At 41.0% G+C, this 17,464-nt stretch overlaps 1 protein-coding gene across 2 annotated transcripts in view; it reads right to left on the bottom strand.

The window, feature by feature from the left end:
- WDR33 (WD repeat domain 33) overlaps positions 1 to 17,464 on the bottom strand; it is a 70,920-nt gene that overhangs the window by 11,337 nt on the left and 42,119 nt on the right. The window contains exons 8-17 of one of the 2 annotated variants that reach the window (XM_075417597.1): positions 8,234 to 8,360; positions 7,491 to 7,645; positions 7,279 to 7,357; positions 6,648 to 6,758; positions 5,720 to 5,814; positions 5,493 to 5,501; positions 4,759 to 4,845; positions 4,367 to 4,506; positions 3,855 to 4,007; positions 2,478 to 3,500 (exon numbers count right to left, since the gene is read on the bottom strand). In XM_075417597.1, coding sequence (XP_075273712.1) covers positions 2,478 to 3,500; positions 3,855 to 4,007; positions 4,367 to 4,506; positions 4,759 to 4,845; positions 5,493 to 5,501; positions 5,720 to 5,814; positions 6,648 to 6,758; positions 7,279 to 7,357; positions 7,491 to 7,645; positions 8,234 to 8,360 — 1,979 coding nt within the window. Of the gene's footprint in view, positions 1 to 2,477; positions 3,501 to 3,854; positions 4,008 to 4,366; positions 4,507 to 4,758; positions 4,846 to 5,492; positions 5,502 to 5,719; positions 5,815 to 6,647; positions 6,759 to 7,278; positions 7,358 to 7,490; positions 7,646 to 8,233; positions 8,361 to 15,593; positions 15,832 to 17,464 lie in introns of those variants that run through there. The other variant, XM_075417593.1, reaches the window with a different exon arrangement.

The raw sequence follows: 17,464 nt of genomic DNA, 5'->3' as shown, positions 1-17,464 counted from the left end.
GAACTCTTTCTAATCACCCATAAGAAAAATCTGCTTTTCTTCCAAAATACTGCACAAGCTCCTGAAGTTTGTCTCTACACGGACAAGAGACTTGGTCTGAAGTGTTCGTGCTTCACTCAAGCAGTAAATGAGATGAAATTCAGCACATCTATCTAAAAGGAATGCGAGGAGATCCAATCTAAATTAGCAGTAGCAAAAGAGCTCCAGCGTACCAGTGCTAACTTGGGAATACTCTGTTTACCCATCTGCATTTTAATATCAACACGCCTATCTCCAGAGTAAGATTCCGACAATCGTATCTCGCGCAACTCCCTTCGCACAAACAGTTCACGGTTCCGTTTCACGTCTGCAGAAGGTAGCAGATCTCACGCTCTGGAAGAGACGTGCATCTCGCCCACACGCTCTGCAGGAAACTTCTGCTTCCTGATACACAGCGGGTGCAGGTAACGTGGTGTCTGATATGGAGATTAACCTTTACAAATGTGTATAAGCGGTCGGTATTAATGTCACAAGCCCTTGATAAAGCAGATATATAGTCATACCCTCCTGCTACTGAAAAGGAAGGCAAGTGATTTGTACAAGTTTACACATGATAAATATCAAATTCAGAACAAAAAACAAGCTAAAGCCTGTTGTTTAAAAAAAACCAAAACCAATCACAGCTAGGGCCTTTTTAAATAGGAACTACTATAACATTTATATTACACAGAAGCAACTGACATTATGAAATTTAAAATCTGTGTATTTAAAAAAGACATTACCACACTAAAGCTGCACAAGGAAGGAAAAATGGTCAAAAATACGTTGCTTTGTCCTATTTTAGCATCTGTAAGACTCCAAGATAGCAGTGTTCATTGAAAACAACCGGCCACCTGTCACAAGCACCTTACTCAATTCTGACCGGAGCGTTAACAGCAGGGTCAGACAAGGACAGCCAACACATATACGCAAACATACACAAACTTCCAGACACACACACAAGCTTGGTAACTATTCTCAAAGCAGAGAAGTCTCCATGGGGTAACAACGAGAACACTATGCTAGTTGAAGTTAGACGAGTAATAGTTGTGGAACCAGCGCTCATTGACTTAACCTTCACACTTTCGAGATATCAGCAACAGTGTTGCGTTAGTAGATTTCTGGAGGGAATTATTGCTGATTTATAAGAAAAAAATATTCAGAGAAACCCACAATTTGTAGGCCACTCTGCCTCAATTTGAAATGAATCACTGAGCTAAAGCTCACTTTGATAGCTCGTCACACATTGCGATCGGTACTACACTACACACACGAAGGACTATACGCGCACCTGTCTAAAGCTTTAACTACAGAGTGCAAGTCTAAAAGTTCATTCTTTTTTTTAAAAAAACCGCCCACATTTCTTAAAATTGAGTAAGTAGATTCCCCCCCCCCCCCCCAAATGTCCCCTTCAAAATTCACCTTAACGCTGCAGGCAATCAAGAGAAATTTTAAGTACAGAATCAGTGCCATACAAATAGGAACTTGTAAGGCCCAGTAAATACTGAAAGCTCTGCGTCATCTGCGGTAGACCAGAAGATGGAATGAGCCCATTACGAGAGATGCTGGAAAGGGCAGAGCAGGTCACAGCTGGTACTGAGCGAGGCTTAATCAAAACCTGACTTGATTCCTGCAGAATTAATTGGCGTGCCTATAAGCGACACTCTCCAGCATTGCAGGTCAGCTACGTGCAAGCGTATTGCCGAGCTGGCAGACCCCCTTGGAGCCGAGGGCCAAGGCAACGCAGCAGCCAGCTCGCACCCAGGCCCCGCTCAGCAGTTCCAGACTTGGGCTGGCCCTACTCAAACCTGCCTGATACAGTTGCTCCTTCTTGTGCTTCTTGGCAGATGATGCGGTAACGAGTTAACAGTGCACAACGCCAATCCCTTAACTCGTGCTCCAGAAAGTACCAAGGTGGCTAAAGGATTTCTGCACCGAGGTAGGAAGCAGGATAGCTGTGTTTCTGTGCGCTTAGTTTGAACTGGGAAGTTCAACCAGACCTACGCTGACTCCAGGTGTGTCAGCACCCATGGTAAATTCATCCCATAGTTTGGATAAACTACTCTGGGACAACTGAGAGTTGGCAGTAACTTGCTTTAATTAATACAGAGGAGTTTTATGTCCAGTTTGCTTAAATTCAACACTTCTTAGTGCTTCCTACTCTCCAGGAAATTCCCCACTTAAGCCAGTTCAGTGCCTTTCAGTTAAAAACCTGGAGTTTCTCTTAAGGTTACATGTTTTCTGTACCAGTATTTCCAATAATCTCTTTTCTACAGTTACCTCTGCTGTTTCATGACTACATAACTCAATTTTTCATTATCATTTAGGTTTTCCTGAGGCCTCAGTCTCGCAAGCGCACCGAACCTCCAGTCTCTCAGCTCTTGCTCTGCATTTCTATTGCGTGCCGTTACCATTCCCACATTCTTGACACTCTTCTTGTTGCACAGACCAACACGTACCTGATTAAATGGGGGGCGAGGCCCATCACCCAACAGAGGCGTTTTCTGCTGCTGGAAAGGCAGAGGGCCCTGGGAAGGGTGCGGCCCCCTTGAAGGGTTCGGTTGTCCCTGAGGTCCTTGCATGTTTCCTTGAGGCCCTACTAAAGAGCCTTGTGGAGGTCCCTGCTGGCCTTGTGGCCCACGCAGTTCTTGTGGCGGTCCTAACATTGTACCTTGAGGCGGGGGTCCCTGGAGGCCCCTCATCTCCTGGGGACCATGTCCTAGTAAACCACTTTGCATATGAGGACCTCTCATTTCTTGTGGATGACCCATCATCATCCCTTGTGGAGTAGGTCCCTGGTTGTCTCTGGGTCCTGGTGGACCCTGCATCCCTCTTGGATTAAGTCCCATCAAAGGCCCTTGAGATATAGGGCCCTGCATTCCTTGAGATCCTGGAGCTCCTTGCATGCCATGAGGAAGAGGTCCTTGCATTCCTCGGGGACCAGGTGGCCCTTGCATTCCTTGACCACCAGGCGGACCTTGAGGACCCAGGTGACCTTGTGGGCCAGGTGGACCCTGTGGTCCTAAATGAGTCTGAGACCCAGGTAGACCCTGGGGTCCTAAGTGGCCTTGTGGGCCAGCGTTACCCTGTGGACCTGGAGGCCCCATTGGCCCATGAGGGCCAGCATGTCTCTGCATTCCTTGATGTCCATGTAAATCCTGAGGCCGGGGCATTCCTTGTGGAGGTCCTTGGGGGCCCGGAGGTCCTTGTGGTCCCATGAACCCTTGTGGACCTGCAGCTCCTTGGTGTAATGGAGGACCTTGAGGTCCTGGAGGTCTGAACTGTCCTTGTGGACCAGGAGGTCCCATCTGAGGCATATTCATTGGCATCTGCTGAGGTGGAAGGGGCTGCTGAAATCCTTGAGGCATCTGTGACATTGGGCCTTGCCCTGGAAAAGGCTGGGGTCCATGAAGAGAGCCTCCTGGAGGTGGCGGCTGCACTTGCTCCGCTTGCTTTTGTGCAAGTCTCTCGATTTTCAATTGCTGTCCGAAAAAAAGAGACCCAGAAAATCAACTACGCATGGAAGTATACGTAACAACCAAATATCAGAAGCAACCATCTCATTTCTCGGTAGTTTAAAAAGATTTAGTGCTTTTCTCTTAACTAATGGAAATACAGCTAAAGAGATCCATAAATTGGTATTAGTTAACTGAAACGTGGCAACCTGCTGAAGGTACCATAGCATGCATGAAGTCCAATGTCCTGTTAGATCAGATGGGTTGTGAAAAAAGGTGAAAAAAGTACTGCAAAAGCAAGCGACCCATTTTAGTGTTGAGGTCCAAATGCATCACAGAGCACTAAAACCCATTTGCTAATAACCGTTTTGGCATACGTACCTCCAGGAGCTGTGGGTTTGTGTACTGAAGTGCTGCCATTTCCTGCTCAATCTCCGCCTGCGTCTTCTTTTTCTCCTCCAGCTTAAGGTCTTCCTTTCTGTCATTCAGTGGCTCGGGTGGGGGAGGCAAAGGAACTTTATTCTGCATCCATGCCTATACAGAATAGTAAACATCAGATGAATTCTGTAGAACAACACGTATACAGCACTGGGTAAGGATATGCTGGAACACTGTGTAGTATGGATGTTCAGAAGCTAAAAACAATGCTGAATAAAACTTCTGTATCTTGTAACATCCTGTTTTCCAGGTACAGATACAAGACAGAAGGGATTTAACCAAATATTTCCTGCTTGAATAGTAATTAAACTAACTACTGGGGTAAATTATTTTGCACTGGGTGTTGATATGAAAGAGTTGACACTGGAAATCCGAAACACTTCAACAGCCACGCACCTTTTGAAGTTTGCAAAATAACAAGCCGCTCTCCTGTTCACTGTGTATCAGGTACTTACCTGCTGAAACTGTGCTGGTATTGGTTTTGCATAGGGCACTTTCTTCTGCGGCACCTTCTTTTGGTCCTTTTGCATTACTTCCTCCATTCCCCAGTCCAGTCCCGGGATTGTCATTTCAATATCGTTGGACTCATCTTTCCCTTTAGTGCCAGGGAGACAAAACAGTCAGAGCAATGCAGGTTTACAGAGAAATCCTGCTACTCTCTTCACAGCTTATTTAGCAAAAGATACCAAGAGGTTTTCAACACTCCTCCTCTTTACATGGAAAATACGCACAATATAGAACTTTATAAAACAGTGTCTGTGCTATCAAAAGACATGAAAGGAATGAAAGAGAAGTCACACGGCATCGGGATGGCTCAGGAAAATGCTTCCCCATAGCTACTACTTACCCATCTGCTCTTGCTCCATGGCTATTTTCAATTGTTCAGGTATTCCCATCCCAGGAATAACTGCTAGGCTGTTGGGTTCCAAATCATCTAGACAAAACCAGTAAGTTTTATACTTACAATTTTCTTCACATTATTATATTATCTTTTTGGATTCTCACATGCTTTTACCATTGGTATCATTACATATTTCACAACTGGTCGGGCCATTTTTTAATTCCATATATGAATTAGAGGGTATTAAAAGAACTGCAAATTCAGATTCATAAATATACCCCAAAAGGTCAGAAATATGTCCTTTCAGGAGTTACATTTAGGATAGAAGTTCAAAAAAGGAAATAACAACTCATGCCCATTCCCATTTTTGTTATAACAAATCTATATATTTTAAAACAAATTGGATTAAAGGGCTGCATTTTAATTAACATTCCTAAACACAAAAGAGCAACTTATCAAAAATCTGAACAGATGCAACCCCAGAGGTGAAAAGGCTGCTGAGGCATGCCACAGAGCTGGGCAACCCTGAGCAGCCTGAAATTACCAAGATAAATCCTTAAGAGGGGGGCAGAGTTTTAAGATTTTAGTCAGGTTCAGTAATTTGAAAGATTTTCCTGCTGTAGTTCAGGACTGTGGGAAGTCTTAAAGTCACATGAATTTTTCAGGAAGCAAAGTAAACTGGAGATATTGCCAGAGGGAAAGCCAAACCTCCTTCCTGTGATTGACAGAGCAGGTCTTACCTCCCGGAGCTGTGGAAACAAAAGAAAAGTCATTGTTAGAATGGTGATTGCTGATAATATGGAGAGTAAAATCATCCTCGTAAGAAAATATCTTTGTCTAGGTAGTCACCAATGCTATAATACTGTCTGATCTTCTTACCCAGAAGCTGCACTCTAGTGTCAGCTAAACGCCCTAGGCTTGTTCCTGAGCCCAACCCTCCGTCTTCCACACAGAGAAATTGCCTTACCATATTCCACACCATCCTCTGACATCCCAGGCAGTAGATTCAAGTTGTAACGATCTCGCATTTTATCTCCAGGACGGTTTCTAGTCCAAAACTTGCTGTCAAAAGGAAGTTATATGATCTCAGTACCAGGTCAAGAGTATTAACTACTTTTAATCTAATTAGTTCTTTAATTTTTGGCGTGCTATCTTGATCATATAAGGATTCAACTCTTACTAAATCAAGTTCAGTGCTAGATCTGAACGTTAGGTGTGAGGTTCAAATAAAAAATAAAACCCAACAATTTCCATATTGAGTTATATACTTGCGATTCAGAAGATACTTCAAAAAGTGTGAGGGGTAGAAGATACTTCAAAAAGTGTAAGGGGTATAAGTACAAGGCATCAACATCGAACCCTGAACAGATACATTTCTAGTCCATTCTGAAAACTTCTCGCTCAGTTCAAATACACTTGTCATATATAACTGAACTTGTCAACACACACATGCAGAAGTTTACTCCATTTAGAAGATGCTGCATGTTAACAGCACGTTCAACTGAAAGGATGCAAAGCACTAACTATGTGTGTGTCTGCAACGTGAAAAGACAGACATGACCAGCAGATGATCTGTGGGGAAATAACTCTGTGGAGACAAGAACATTTCTTCAGCAAGAAACTACAACGATTCTTTTCTAAAAATTTTTTCAGGAGATTTCAAAGCTCACACACACACAAAACCCTAGTATTTTTTATAGTTTCCTTAGATGAAGAACAAGAGGTTAGACTCTACCTTTGAATCTAAAATGTCAGTGCCTTCCCATTTAGGGAAGCTTGTCTCTCTGCTTCGCCCACTGGCTGTGTATCAGAATCATCCCAATCTATTCTTTGGCCACTGATACCATGCACCTTTCTAGTTTCTAAATGTCTTTTCCTGAAATACTTGAAAATACCTGGTGTGATCATTTGAGCCCGAACAGAGAATGTGTCCAAGGGGATGCCACGCCAGACTCCAGATCATTCCCTCATGGGCCATTTCCATTCCACCAACCTCCTTCTCAACCCTGACTCAGTAAAAAAAAAAAAAAAAAAAAATCTGTCATCACACAGGTGAATATCTGCTAGAGACGACAAAAATTTTGCTATTCAGTTGTTCCTCTTACGCTGTCCCATATTTTACTAAACTTAAGCCTCTGTTATTTTTCTGCTGGGTGAATTGATTTTTCCCAGTTGTTCTTAATAGGGAATTCAGTCATGTAGGGATTTTTAAACTGCACATTTAGAAGCAAAATAATTAAAACATCTCAGAAGCAGCTCTGAGAAACTAGGAGCTTCAACCATTCATCACCCTCTCAACAAAAGACTACTTTCTGTGCAAGCAACTGTATCCTTTAAAATACATCTGCACAGGAAAACTCCTTCATAAGTGAAGAATGTTCACAAACAGGTAGAGAGAAAAACTATACCATGAACATGCGTGTGTTAAAAACAGATTCAAAGGTGAAAAGTATATTTTGTATTTCATATAATAACTTGCACATCTGACCAACATCTTTCCAGCGTGCTGTTGAAAATGTCACATACCCAACGTGCCAGAACAACAGCGAGCCATCAGATCCCCCACTGGCAAACAGCCCCTCATGAACAGGATGCCAGGCCACAGCTGAAATACGAAATAAGCCAGAGTCAGAAAGTATAAAACTAGTATTTCTAATTAATGTAAATGAAGATCTCAAACTTTCATTTTTAATTCAAATTTACTAATAAAAATCTACAAAAATGTAACAAATTCTGACCTGTGGCCTCCTTCTTATGACCCCTGAAGACCTGAAGTTCTTCTTTCAGATTACGAATGTCAAAGAGCTTACAGAGATGGTCACGCGAAGCTGTTAGCAGCCAGTTGCCATTCAGGTTGAGTTTCACCTCCATCACGGTGTTTTTATGAGCATGTCTGCAAGCAGAGAAAGACGACGACTGTTTCTCCAGCTACCGATTTCTCAGCCACAAGTAAAACGTGATCATTTACCAGTCCCAAATATTCAGGTCAACAACAAAGTAGTTCAGGCCGCTAAACCAGAATACTGTGGCTTTCTGTGCAAAGGCCCTGTGCCTTAATCCTGTTCTTTTGTACTTCAGAGCAACTGGCAGTGCTCATTGAGACAGCATTCAGGTACTGTGCACATTGCTACTGCAGCATAAGAAATTTTTCATCAGCCAGAGGAAACATCTCATTTGAGTTTCCATATCTCAGGTCTGTTTTCCAAATGAGAACTGTGTGACTAGGAGGTTCTACGGAGAACGACAAAGTAAATTTAAATCAGGAATATTAAAGCCACAATTTTCCAAGTATAGACTTGACTTCATCTAACCTCTACATTTTCTGGCACAGCTAAAGAGCTAGCTTTATATTTGAAGCAATTGTGCATGGCTGAAAAGATGTAGGGCAAAAAGCTAAGAAGATAAATAAAAAAAAGGAAAAAAATATTTTATGAAGTTAGCTTATACTTGAGCAAATGAAAGACTGTGGGCAAGAACTTACAGTGTGGCAAGGCTCTGGCCAGTCTTTGGATCCCAGAACTTGATGGGCTGTTGGCTATCTTTACTTCCTGATACAACTAATCCCTTTGTTGGATGCCAGTCAACACATTTCACATCTGCTCCATGTCCTGGCAAGAAGATAAAAATTGTTTATTTTGAGATTTCACAGCCACTGAAAAGACACTGAAAAATTAAAGGGTGCATGCCTTTTAACTGTGATGTAAAACTGGATGAAAAACATCACAGAGCGCAGGTCACAAAACATAAAATCAAACTAAATGCAAACTCCGAGTTATTTAGGTTGCATTCCTCCTCACTAATCACTTGAAGCACCTTCTCCTTGGATTACGCCCTCAAACCAAGCTCGCTCCACCAACATAAAAATTCTCTAAGATGTTTCTGCTCCAACTGTACTTTTCTTTAGGCTTTGGCCCTGTACTATTGCACAATATTTTAAATGTAACACTGATGAAGAGTTTGTATGGAGGTGGTAAGGGAAAATAACAGTGACACTTCACTTTCTGTGAAATACTGTAGAAATGAAAGCCAAATACATATTTGTTCCTATCCTACCAGTACTACCCTTTTGCTGCCCTGTCAGAAAACATGCAAAGAAATTAAATTATGGATCTGAAAACCAAATTAGCATATGATGAAAAGAAATCTTATGCAATGTAATCTCTTATCAGGTCGGAGGGACTCTGTTTTTTCTAACGCTCAAGTGTCAGGAGAGAAAAACCCTTGTGATGCCATTTCATTTCAGACTGACTGACCTTGACAGAGAATCAGTGCTGCCCAGAGGATCTAAAAATCTGTCAAGAAGAAATGCCTGTTCCTTCTACACAACAAAATGAGGTTTCTGAGCTGAACTACAGGGATTTAGAGAAGAAATGACAAACGATAATTTCTTTCTCCAATCTCTGTCCATGCCAGTCCACTTCAAGGGGAAGCCGACGGTAACAGTCAATGCCAGAAAATGAGGCAGCATGCAGTAACTAAAGAAAAAAGCAAGATGAGAAAGGAAGGGCTGCCTGCAACATAAAGGCACTGAAGTTATAAAATGGCATGGAAGAATGGTAGCATGTTCTGTCAAAGACAAAGAGTTGCCAAAGTCAGACAGCTCCCACAAGTACCGCTTCGCTACATGGTGGAACACATAGCTTCAGCAGCACCAGCTGTCTTAATAAGGCCTCAATTCGACAAGACCTGAAAAATGAGTATCAGCTGAAATCTTCCTGAGGCCACAGAAAAATCAAATTCGAATAAGCAATATAATTATATCTTAAAATAAAAGCAAAACGTTAACATATAGAGAGCACTCTCTCCATCAACTGAGTGCAACTTTCCTCCTCTCCGGAGGAAAGGACAGACAGGGAAGGGATTCTTGACCCAAGCAGAAATGAATACAGCTTTGGTAAGTATATGGGGAACAACTGTAAGGCTTGACTGACGATACAGATGAAGGAACCCAAGTCTCCTCCCCCAGCCACAGCAGGCAGAATTGCCCTTGGAATCTGCGGGCTCTCAGGGAAGAGCAGGATCCTCAGACTGCAAAGACTACGAAAGTGCTCACAAGCGACCGCTCCAGGGGTCGGTCTGCCCTGCCAACAGCCCTGGGCACTTTGAGGCGAGTTGTTTCCCTTCTCTCTGGCTCTTCTGATGCAGAAAGAAATGAAAGGCACCATCTGTCTGCATTTGGTCTGACTACATATCTCTCTCTCTCTCAACTGAAACGTGAAGCTGAGCACTGAGCAAGTCCTGCTTCCGAGTGCTTATTTGGGAGAAACGATTCTGCAGGTATTAAGAGAGAAAATGCTCCCCCTCCACAGTGAAAAGCAATTCATGCTTGCAGATTTTCAGTTGATGATATTCTGTAGGTACTTGCTATCCTGCAGCCTCCCCAGGGAAAGACAGGGGATTTGAATTCAAGGGCAACAATAGGCCCTTACAGAGAAACGTTCCATTACAGTTAATAACTGGTTGAACTGTATGAAAATGTGTTCAGATTTGAATACTTGAGTACTATCATAAATATGAAAAAACCAAAGCCCAGCAAAACCATAAAAAAAATTACCCACACAGACAGGAATTACTTTGGCCTTGCTGCTTCTGGAATAAAGACGATTAGTAACAGAAGAGCGCTGAGAGACAAAGGGCTCCTCTGTTTGGTCGGTAACGCTGCATCCGGAAAGCGAGTTACGCTGGTGAGAGGCCATCTCTGGACGACAGCTCATCCCCTGCCAGGCCCAATTTTGGTTTTTCTTTGGAGATCTAACCCGAGTTAAACCAGCCCAAATATGTACCGTAGGGGAAAAAGGCTTAGAGCAAGCAATCCAGCTCACGTTCAGAGCCACGCTCCGAAACAGAGCAACCGAAGCACCCATCCTCTAAAAGACTGGAAAAGGGAGCGACAGTGACAGGGCAGCGGCGGGCTGATGGGCTCCTCAGAAGCCAGGTTTGACCACCGCTAGCCACTAGCCCCACACCACAAAGCCGAGAGGCAGTGAAAGATGCCAGGACATCAGAACTTGTAGCCAGAGCAGCTAAATCACTAGATACTGATCAGCAGGCTTTCGACCACCATCAGCACATTCAAATTGACCATAGGTATCAGAAGAAATTCATGAAATTTAAAAACATAACCATTATAAAGATACATAATGGGCATTTTCTGTCGAGAGCAATCTTTCAACCAGTGTGCACAATACAACAATAGTGGGGGAAAACCAGAACCCTCCTTTGTAATCTAATCAAAATGATCTAGCCTGCCCTCTCTTAGACAAAGGCATCTCCTTGACGAAGTCCTGCACTAAATGGGATCATCACTTATACTTAGCCACAGGTTCCCAATGCAATGAAGCTTTCTCGAGAGAAAATAAATTGTTTCCTACAACAAATATGCTGTAAATATACTATTCCCAAGGGACTAACTAACTTGGAAGACTTCTGTAAGATAACCAAGATAACTGAACAGCATCACCTAATCAAACCTTTTTTAATTTCCTTTTTTCTCTCATTTTTCTAATTGGAGCAATTGCATATTGCTTTTCCTTCTTTCTGCTGATAGAGGTATGTACTACTATCTGTAATGAGACAGATGATGCAGAAAATACATTTAAAATAAAACTCCAGAGAAAAAGGAGCCTGGCAGATTTTACTTCATAGCTGTTTTCAGTTCTTAGTTCTAGGTTAAGACCTGAGGATTGGACCCTCCTCTGGTACAGAACCCCTGTCACCAAGCACCACACTCGGAAAACCTTAATTCACGCAAATCTCTGTAGTTTACACTCCTTATCTGCTGACTCTGAACAGCTTTTACTCCGTAACTTCAACAGTCACAGAGACATCTCTGTGAGCTCGGAAAGCCCGGACGGGAATTCCTCCCTGAAGAAGGCTTGCACCTTTTCTGCCCCGAGTCCCTGTCTGTGAAAGGCACAGATGTTGCATCATTTCCCTGCCTTGTAGGGACACGCTGCGGATCAATGAATTGAAACGTGCAAATTGTTTAGAAATCCTGGCACTGGAAGGCCTGTGAACACACTGAAAGACTGAAAGTAAAGATTTTTGATAAACCGAACTTGTTTAAAATCACAAGCTAATGTCTAAGCATAAACCAATACACTAGCGCTTGTCAGTTTACTTACTACAAATTTCTATAAACTTTTAAAAACCTGCAGGAAAGAAATTAAAAACATGTGTGTGTAGATTCTTTAAAAAGTTCAGACACAGAAGTATTTATCTAATAATACTTTTCATATGCATAACACATTTTTGACCTGACTGTAGTCACAATCCTGTTAATTAAAATACTTATTGTTAATACTTATAGCGAACTGATGTGAGGGGTTGCTCTTTAGAAGCCACTGAGCAGCAATACTGACGGGTGAAAGGAATAACAAGCTATAGTAAGATTATGTGTAATAGCGTTTGATCAATTCCAGCACGTCACAAGTCTGGAAAAGTATACATAAATTAAGAAGTGGATTTTTCCCCCTCAGTAATTTCTGCATATATGACCTAGTGAACATAATATATGGTGCAAGAACAGTTGGTTTGGTTCATTGTCTTTTTATTACGGTCTATAACATATCTATGTATTTTCTAATACAACTGTGTATAAACTATCAATTATAAATATATCAGGTTTATTGCTGTAGCTAATTTTTTTCTATTATATCCTTCCTGCTAGGAATGAGCCCCATTCTGAAGGCACATAAATTGGAAAGATAATTTTATAGATTGTATTCTAGGATTTCTAGATCCTTCTCAGCATTTTTTGGATGTATATACACACACTGAGGTGACACTCTATTAGCACATCTTCTTGTACTTTTTAACATCCACGTTCCAAAGAAAACAGGTATTTGTAGCAGTATATGTTTTAAAGAATGAACATTATCATTTAACTGCAACAATACTGTTTCTTTCTCCTTTAGAGAGAAATCTGTTTTCTTGGATTTTTTTTTTTTAAAGACTCATAATTCTCTTATGCTGTTTTAAATAGGGAGTGAATAGCACTGTGTATCCTCCACTTCGTCAGACTCAAAGCCTTTTCATCACCACACAGTAATGTTCACCCTCCTGTAACACCTCCCCAGAACACCTCAGAAGAGCAGGCCCTTTGTAGAGGGATCCAAGGGATGTGCAAAGAGACATCAGGTCTTACTACCGTCCAAGCTAAGGTTCTCCACTCATGAAAGAAAAAAGTACCTACATGTCAAAGACAATGGAAAACAACCGTGTTAACAGAAATATTTTCTACTAATTCCCTTAGACTTTGTTAGTTCCTTCCAGCCTACTAGGCAAATTGGATTATTCTGCTTGTTCCATTTTTAGGGAAGGCTTTTAACACGTTTTCCGTCATATATCCATTCCCCCAGCAATCCCCTGCTTCTATGTAAAGCCCACTTAGGAACTGAGTATCTCAAATCTGCAAGAACCTAGGTACTGTTTTGATAACACCGACTGGGTTAGCAATAAGGGTAAAAGCATATTTTAACTCCAGTAACTTAGTGTTCTTTGCCCTAGCGCATTGTGTGAACTGTACAACTCCTGAAAGCTGTCCTATGACCTCTTTCATTTCCTATTCTCCACTCCAAGAATGAACAGCTCAGAAACCCCTCGTCTACAGATACACGGTATGTGTTTTCTTTTAGCATAATGTAGGTGGCTGGTGAATAAGAAATTAAGGGAAAAACTCCTTTCGGTCTTCAGCAGCTTAAGAACAGTGCCTCCCACCATACTTTCAGATCTCTGTCCCATAAACTCAAGGTTCATTTTCCTTTATTTGCTCACCATCTCCTTCTATCTCTTTGCTAGTTTATTAAACATGGTATCTAGAGAGACTGCTAGAATTTTAATCTACCTACAGGAAAGTTTCCTAGATCATCAGTATTCCTCTAAACCAGCAGCAGAATGGGACATAATTAAGCCTTGTTTACAAATCTGTAGGTTTTGGGGGTTGGTTTGTTTTTTTTTTAACAGGTCTATAATCATACTAAGTTTTCTTCCTAGACAAAAGCTCTTATAACAGGACAGTTTTATTTTTATCATCTGTGAAATCAGAAGGTCAAAAAAATAATGATCAGTAAACAGTAATGGAACAGGTCTGGGTAAACAAGTGATTTTTCCCAAGATTATCCAGAACAGGTAGTCAGCCCCCAAACTGCATTTCCATAAATGAGTTTAGAATTTGTGTGCGCTAGTCCCAAAGAACCTACACCACTCAGTGAATAGTCTGAATTCTTTAAAATCCTAAAACACTAGCAAAAAAAAAAGTTCGAATTAATGCTAGTTGCATGCTTGCACAGCTTGCGTAACAGCAAATGCACTGCCAAGAATCATGAAAAAATCTTATATTACACATAATTACCAGTAATTGCATGCAGCGGTCTGAATTCTTTACATCTGTTGAAATTCAATGACAATCTCTTCTGTAAGGATTTATAGCAAGGGGAAGAAATCCAGTTGGGTCCCAGTGTATGTGGGAACCGAGCCATGCAGGGTTCAGTCTTTAAATAATGGGACTACTCACTTATTAAACTTAAAGTGAATGTTTAAATTCTCCAGTGAACTGAAGGCAGAATGCTGAGCAACTTTCAAACCCGAAATGCATTGCTTTGAACAGAAACAAAAATTACACAACTGAAAGTGTCTACTGTTTTAGATTCACGGTGTCAAGCTGTTTGGTTTTTTTATTATTATGTTCCCGCTAAAGTCTACAAAGACTACAGAGACACCTTTGCTTTTAGACATATTTGCTTTTTCCTAACTCCTGAATTTTTGAGCATTATCACTATCTACACCCAGTCAGGTTATTTTCCATAGATGTTGTAAAACAGAGGCAAAGAAACCTTGACAGCAGGATGTGCAACAGCACAGTAATGAAAACAGCACCTGTAACATGCAAAGAGCTGTTTAACAGTCTCTTAGAAGAGAGAACTATATGAAAATCCATTAAGTACGCATGCTTCACAATTTCTAATCATAAGACATAGTTAAGTTATATCTAGGTTAATCACAATTATCAACAGAAAGTTATTTTTATGTAAAAATACTATAAATTTTTCACTAATTTTCCTTAATCAGTGTTCAGATTTTCTAACTTACCACTTTTAAGCGCTTAATTAAAAACCCCTTATGTATAACATGAAGTGCATCTCTGTCACAGAGTTCACCTATGTGATAATGCTTTAAAAGAGAGCATAATGCTCAGTGCAACACAGTAGTCATTATTTCTAATTAGGAAGTCATTATTAATCTTAATCAGAAAGCCATCATGAAGCTCAAAGCTAGCTCCAGAGAAATGACAGGAAAAACAGGGCAGAAAGTGTAAAAGCGGAAGATACACCGAATTAAAACTGTTCAACACCTTTTTTTTCCAATATATATGCTAGCGCTTAGTAATGGCAGCAGAATTTGAGGACAAAGGCAGGTTTTCATCACAGTTAGAGTGAACTTCTTTATGAAAAGCAGACTGGATTCTACTTTGCACTTAAGAACAGTTATCTATTAAAATTCTCATGGCATATTCCTTATAATTGATTAATATCTGCAAAGGCATTAAGAGGGCTGTTTCAAAATGCAAAAGCTAGAACAACATCCTTTTTTTTGCTGGTTGCGTTATCTATAAAGTAGCTGGGACTAGATGTTCTTCTCTATTAAAAAATTAGCCAGCCTACTTTGAAAGCAGCAACACACTTGCTTTTCATTGATAGAAAAGATTTATTTACAATGGCATTTACATTTAATGATATTAAAAATAAATGTTGTACAAGAAATATTAGAAATGAACAGCAATTGTAAGAAAAATTGTCATGCTTCATACGATAAAACAGCTGACGGGAGGCAAAACCCCACTCCCTCAGAGAGAAACTGTCCCACAGTTTTCTGTTGCTTGCTTTCTGGCGCCTTCCTTTCAAGTAGCTGGTACCAGCCACTGGACTGGAGAGGGCCTGCACTGCAGCTAAGGTGTGTTTACCGTCTTAAGCCATCAGACAAGACTGATCTCTAGTCTAATGTGACGTGGCAATTACTACACAATGCCGTACAGAAAAGGGGAGAGTACAGCTGCGTCCAGGAATAGAACAGCCGGTGGTCCTTCAAGGGAAGAAAACGCGGGAACTTGAAAGACGAGAAATTCAATTATTTTGTCAATCATTAGTCTGCAGTTCCCATAGATCTGTGGCTTTATATTTGGGTACAGAGTCAGTTTGCTGGGCGGTGTGGTTTTTTGTAAAAACAAAACAGAAAATATCCCTGGAAAGCGTGAACTTTCATGTTAAAGTGTTCCTAGTCAAGTCCTCCAAACATCAACCAAACGAGTGTTTTGGAGTCTGCTCATAGTCTGTACCATCAACTTAAAAACAAAAAATTAGGCAACACCATGAATCTGATCTGTTAAATAATCTGAAGCCTCACAATGACAGTTTATCTCAAAAGTAACTATTTAACTATGTTAAATGACTGCTCAGTCAGAACAAAGTGGGCCATGTGTTAAAAACGGGAGCCTGAAGCTAAGCTTCTAGCAAGTGATGTAATGCTCAGATGCACTGATCCTAGACTAGCTTCAGTGAGGTTTTTCAAATGCATACTTAAGAAACTAGTTTTATTCACTAGTTATTGAAAACATTGACTGGTGTGTTCACTTGCTGCCCTCAAGGTGTCAAAATCCCCAGCCTTTCCACCTGCAGACCTTTGCCAAGCCTTTGCCTGTAACACCTGTGTGAAGCACACCACAAAGCCAACCCAGACAAAGTTTCATTATTTTGACTGATTACTACAATAGCTAACGGAAAGAAGGCACATCAGAACCACAGTACTGATTTAGACCTATTTGTAAATTAATTTGAAGCTAATAAAGAAACTTCAGTGCGTCCTAAAATTCAGCATGGCAATTTAGTGAAAGGATGGAAGAGGAAGGAAAGCAGGGGACACTGCCAAACTGTGTACCAGCCTGCCTCAAGCCCTGCGCTCTGACTAATTTCAGTCAAGGCTGTAACTAGTAGAGTCGGAATACTTAAGTTCCCAACTCACGGAAGAGAAAGAAGTACTCCTGCAAAAGCCAAGAGTAACCATGGTTAATAATTTTCAGTACTTATTTCCTTTAACATCCTCTTGGATGCTCATTAAGCTTCTGCTGGTGATTATGGCTGTTGCAAGAGAAAAGCATAGTCCAAACATCTACTTTAGAGGTTAATCCAAGCTTCAAGCTGTTGTCTGGCCACATGAGCAGACACCACTCTCAACACGCTGCTAAAACCTAAGAAAAAGTTTTGTAGATCCTGGCAAAAGAAGTTATAAGAAGTCTTTTATGTAACTTGATATACTTTTACTCCCAAGTGAACCTGGAATCTTTTTACTAAAACACTTAACACAGGATTACCAAGATCTTTCAGACAACTTGATCTTCCTTCACTGAAATAATAAGTCTCAATGTGTTTTTATGCTTAAGATTACAGGGCAGGATGCTGCTTTTTTCCATCCCATTGAGAGGGGAGGTACTATCAGCGCTCTTCTCCACCAGACGAGTTAACTGCATTTAAAGACAGCCATGTCCATCTGGCCAGCCACAGAAGAACACTTCTCCAGCCAGCTTCTCATTTTATGGGACAGCAAGGTTACAGGAAAACTGTTTTCCTTCTTCCCAACTAAAAAAGCCATATAAGCTACTTTTGATAGCCAGTTTACCAATACAGAACATCTCATAAGTATGAATCCATTATCATTTTAA

Source organism: Opisthocomus hoazin, chromosome 4, assembly GCF_030867145.1.
Source record: "Opisthocomus hoazin isolate bOpiHoa1 chromosome 4, bOpiHoa1.hap1, whole genome shotgun sequence".
Classification (NCBI taxonomy): Eukaryota; Metazoa; Chordata; class Aves; order Opisthocomiformes; family Opisthocomidae; genus Opisthocomus; species Opisthocomus hoazin.
Note: the sequence above shows the minus strand (reverse complement) of the source record. Positions and strands in the feature narration are given on the sequence as shown.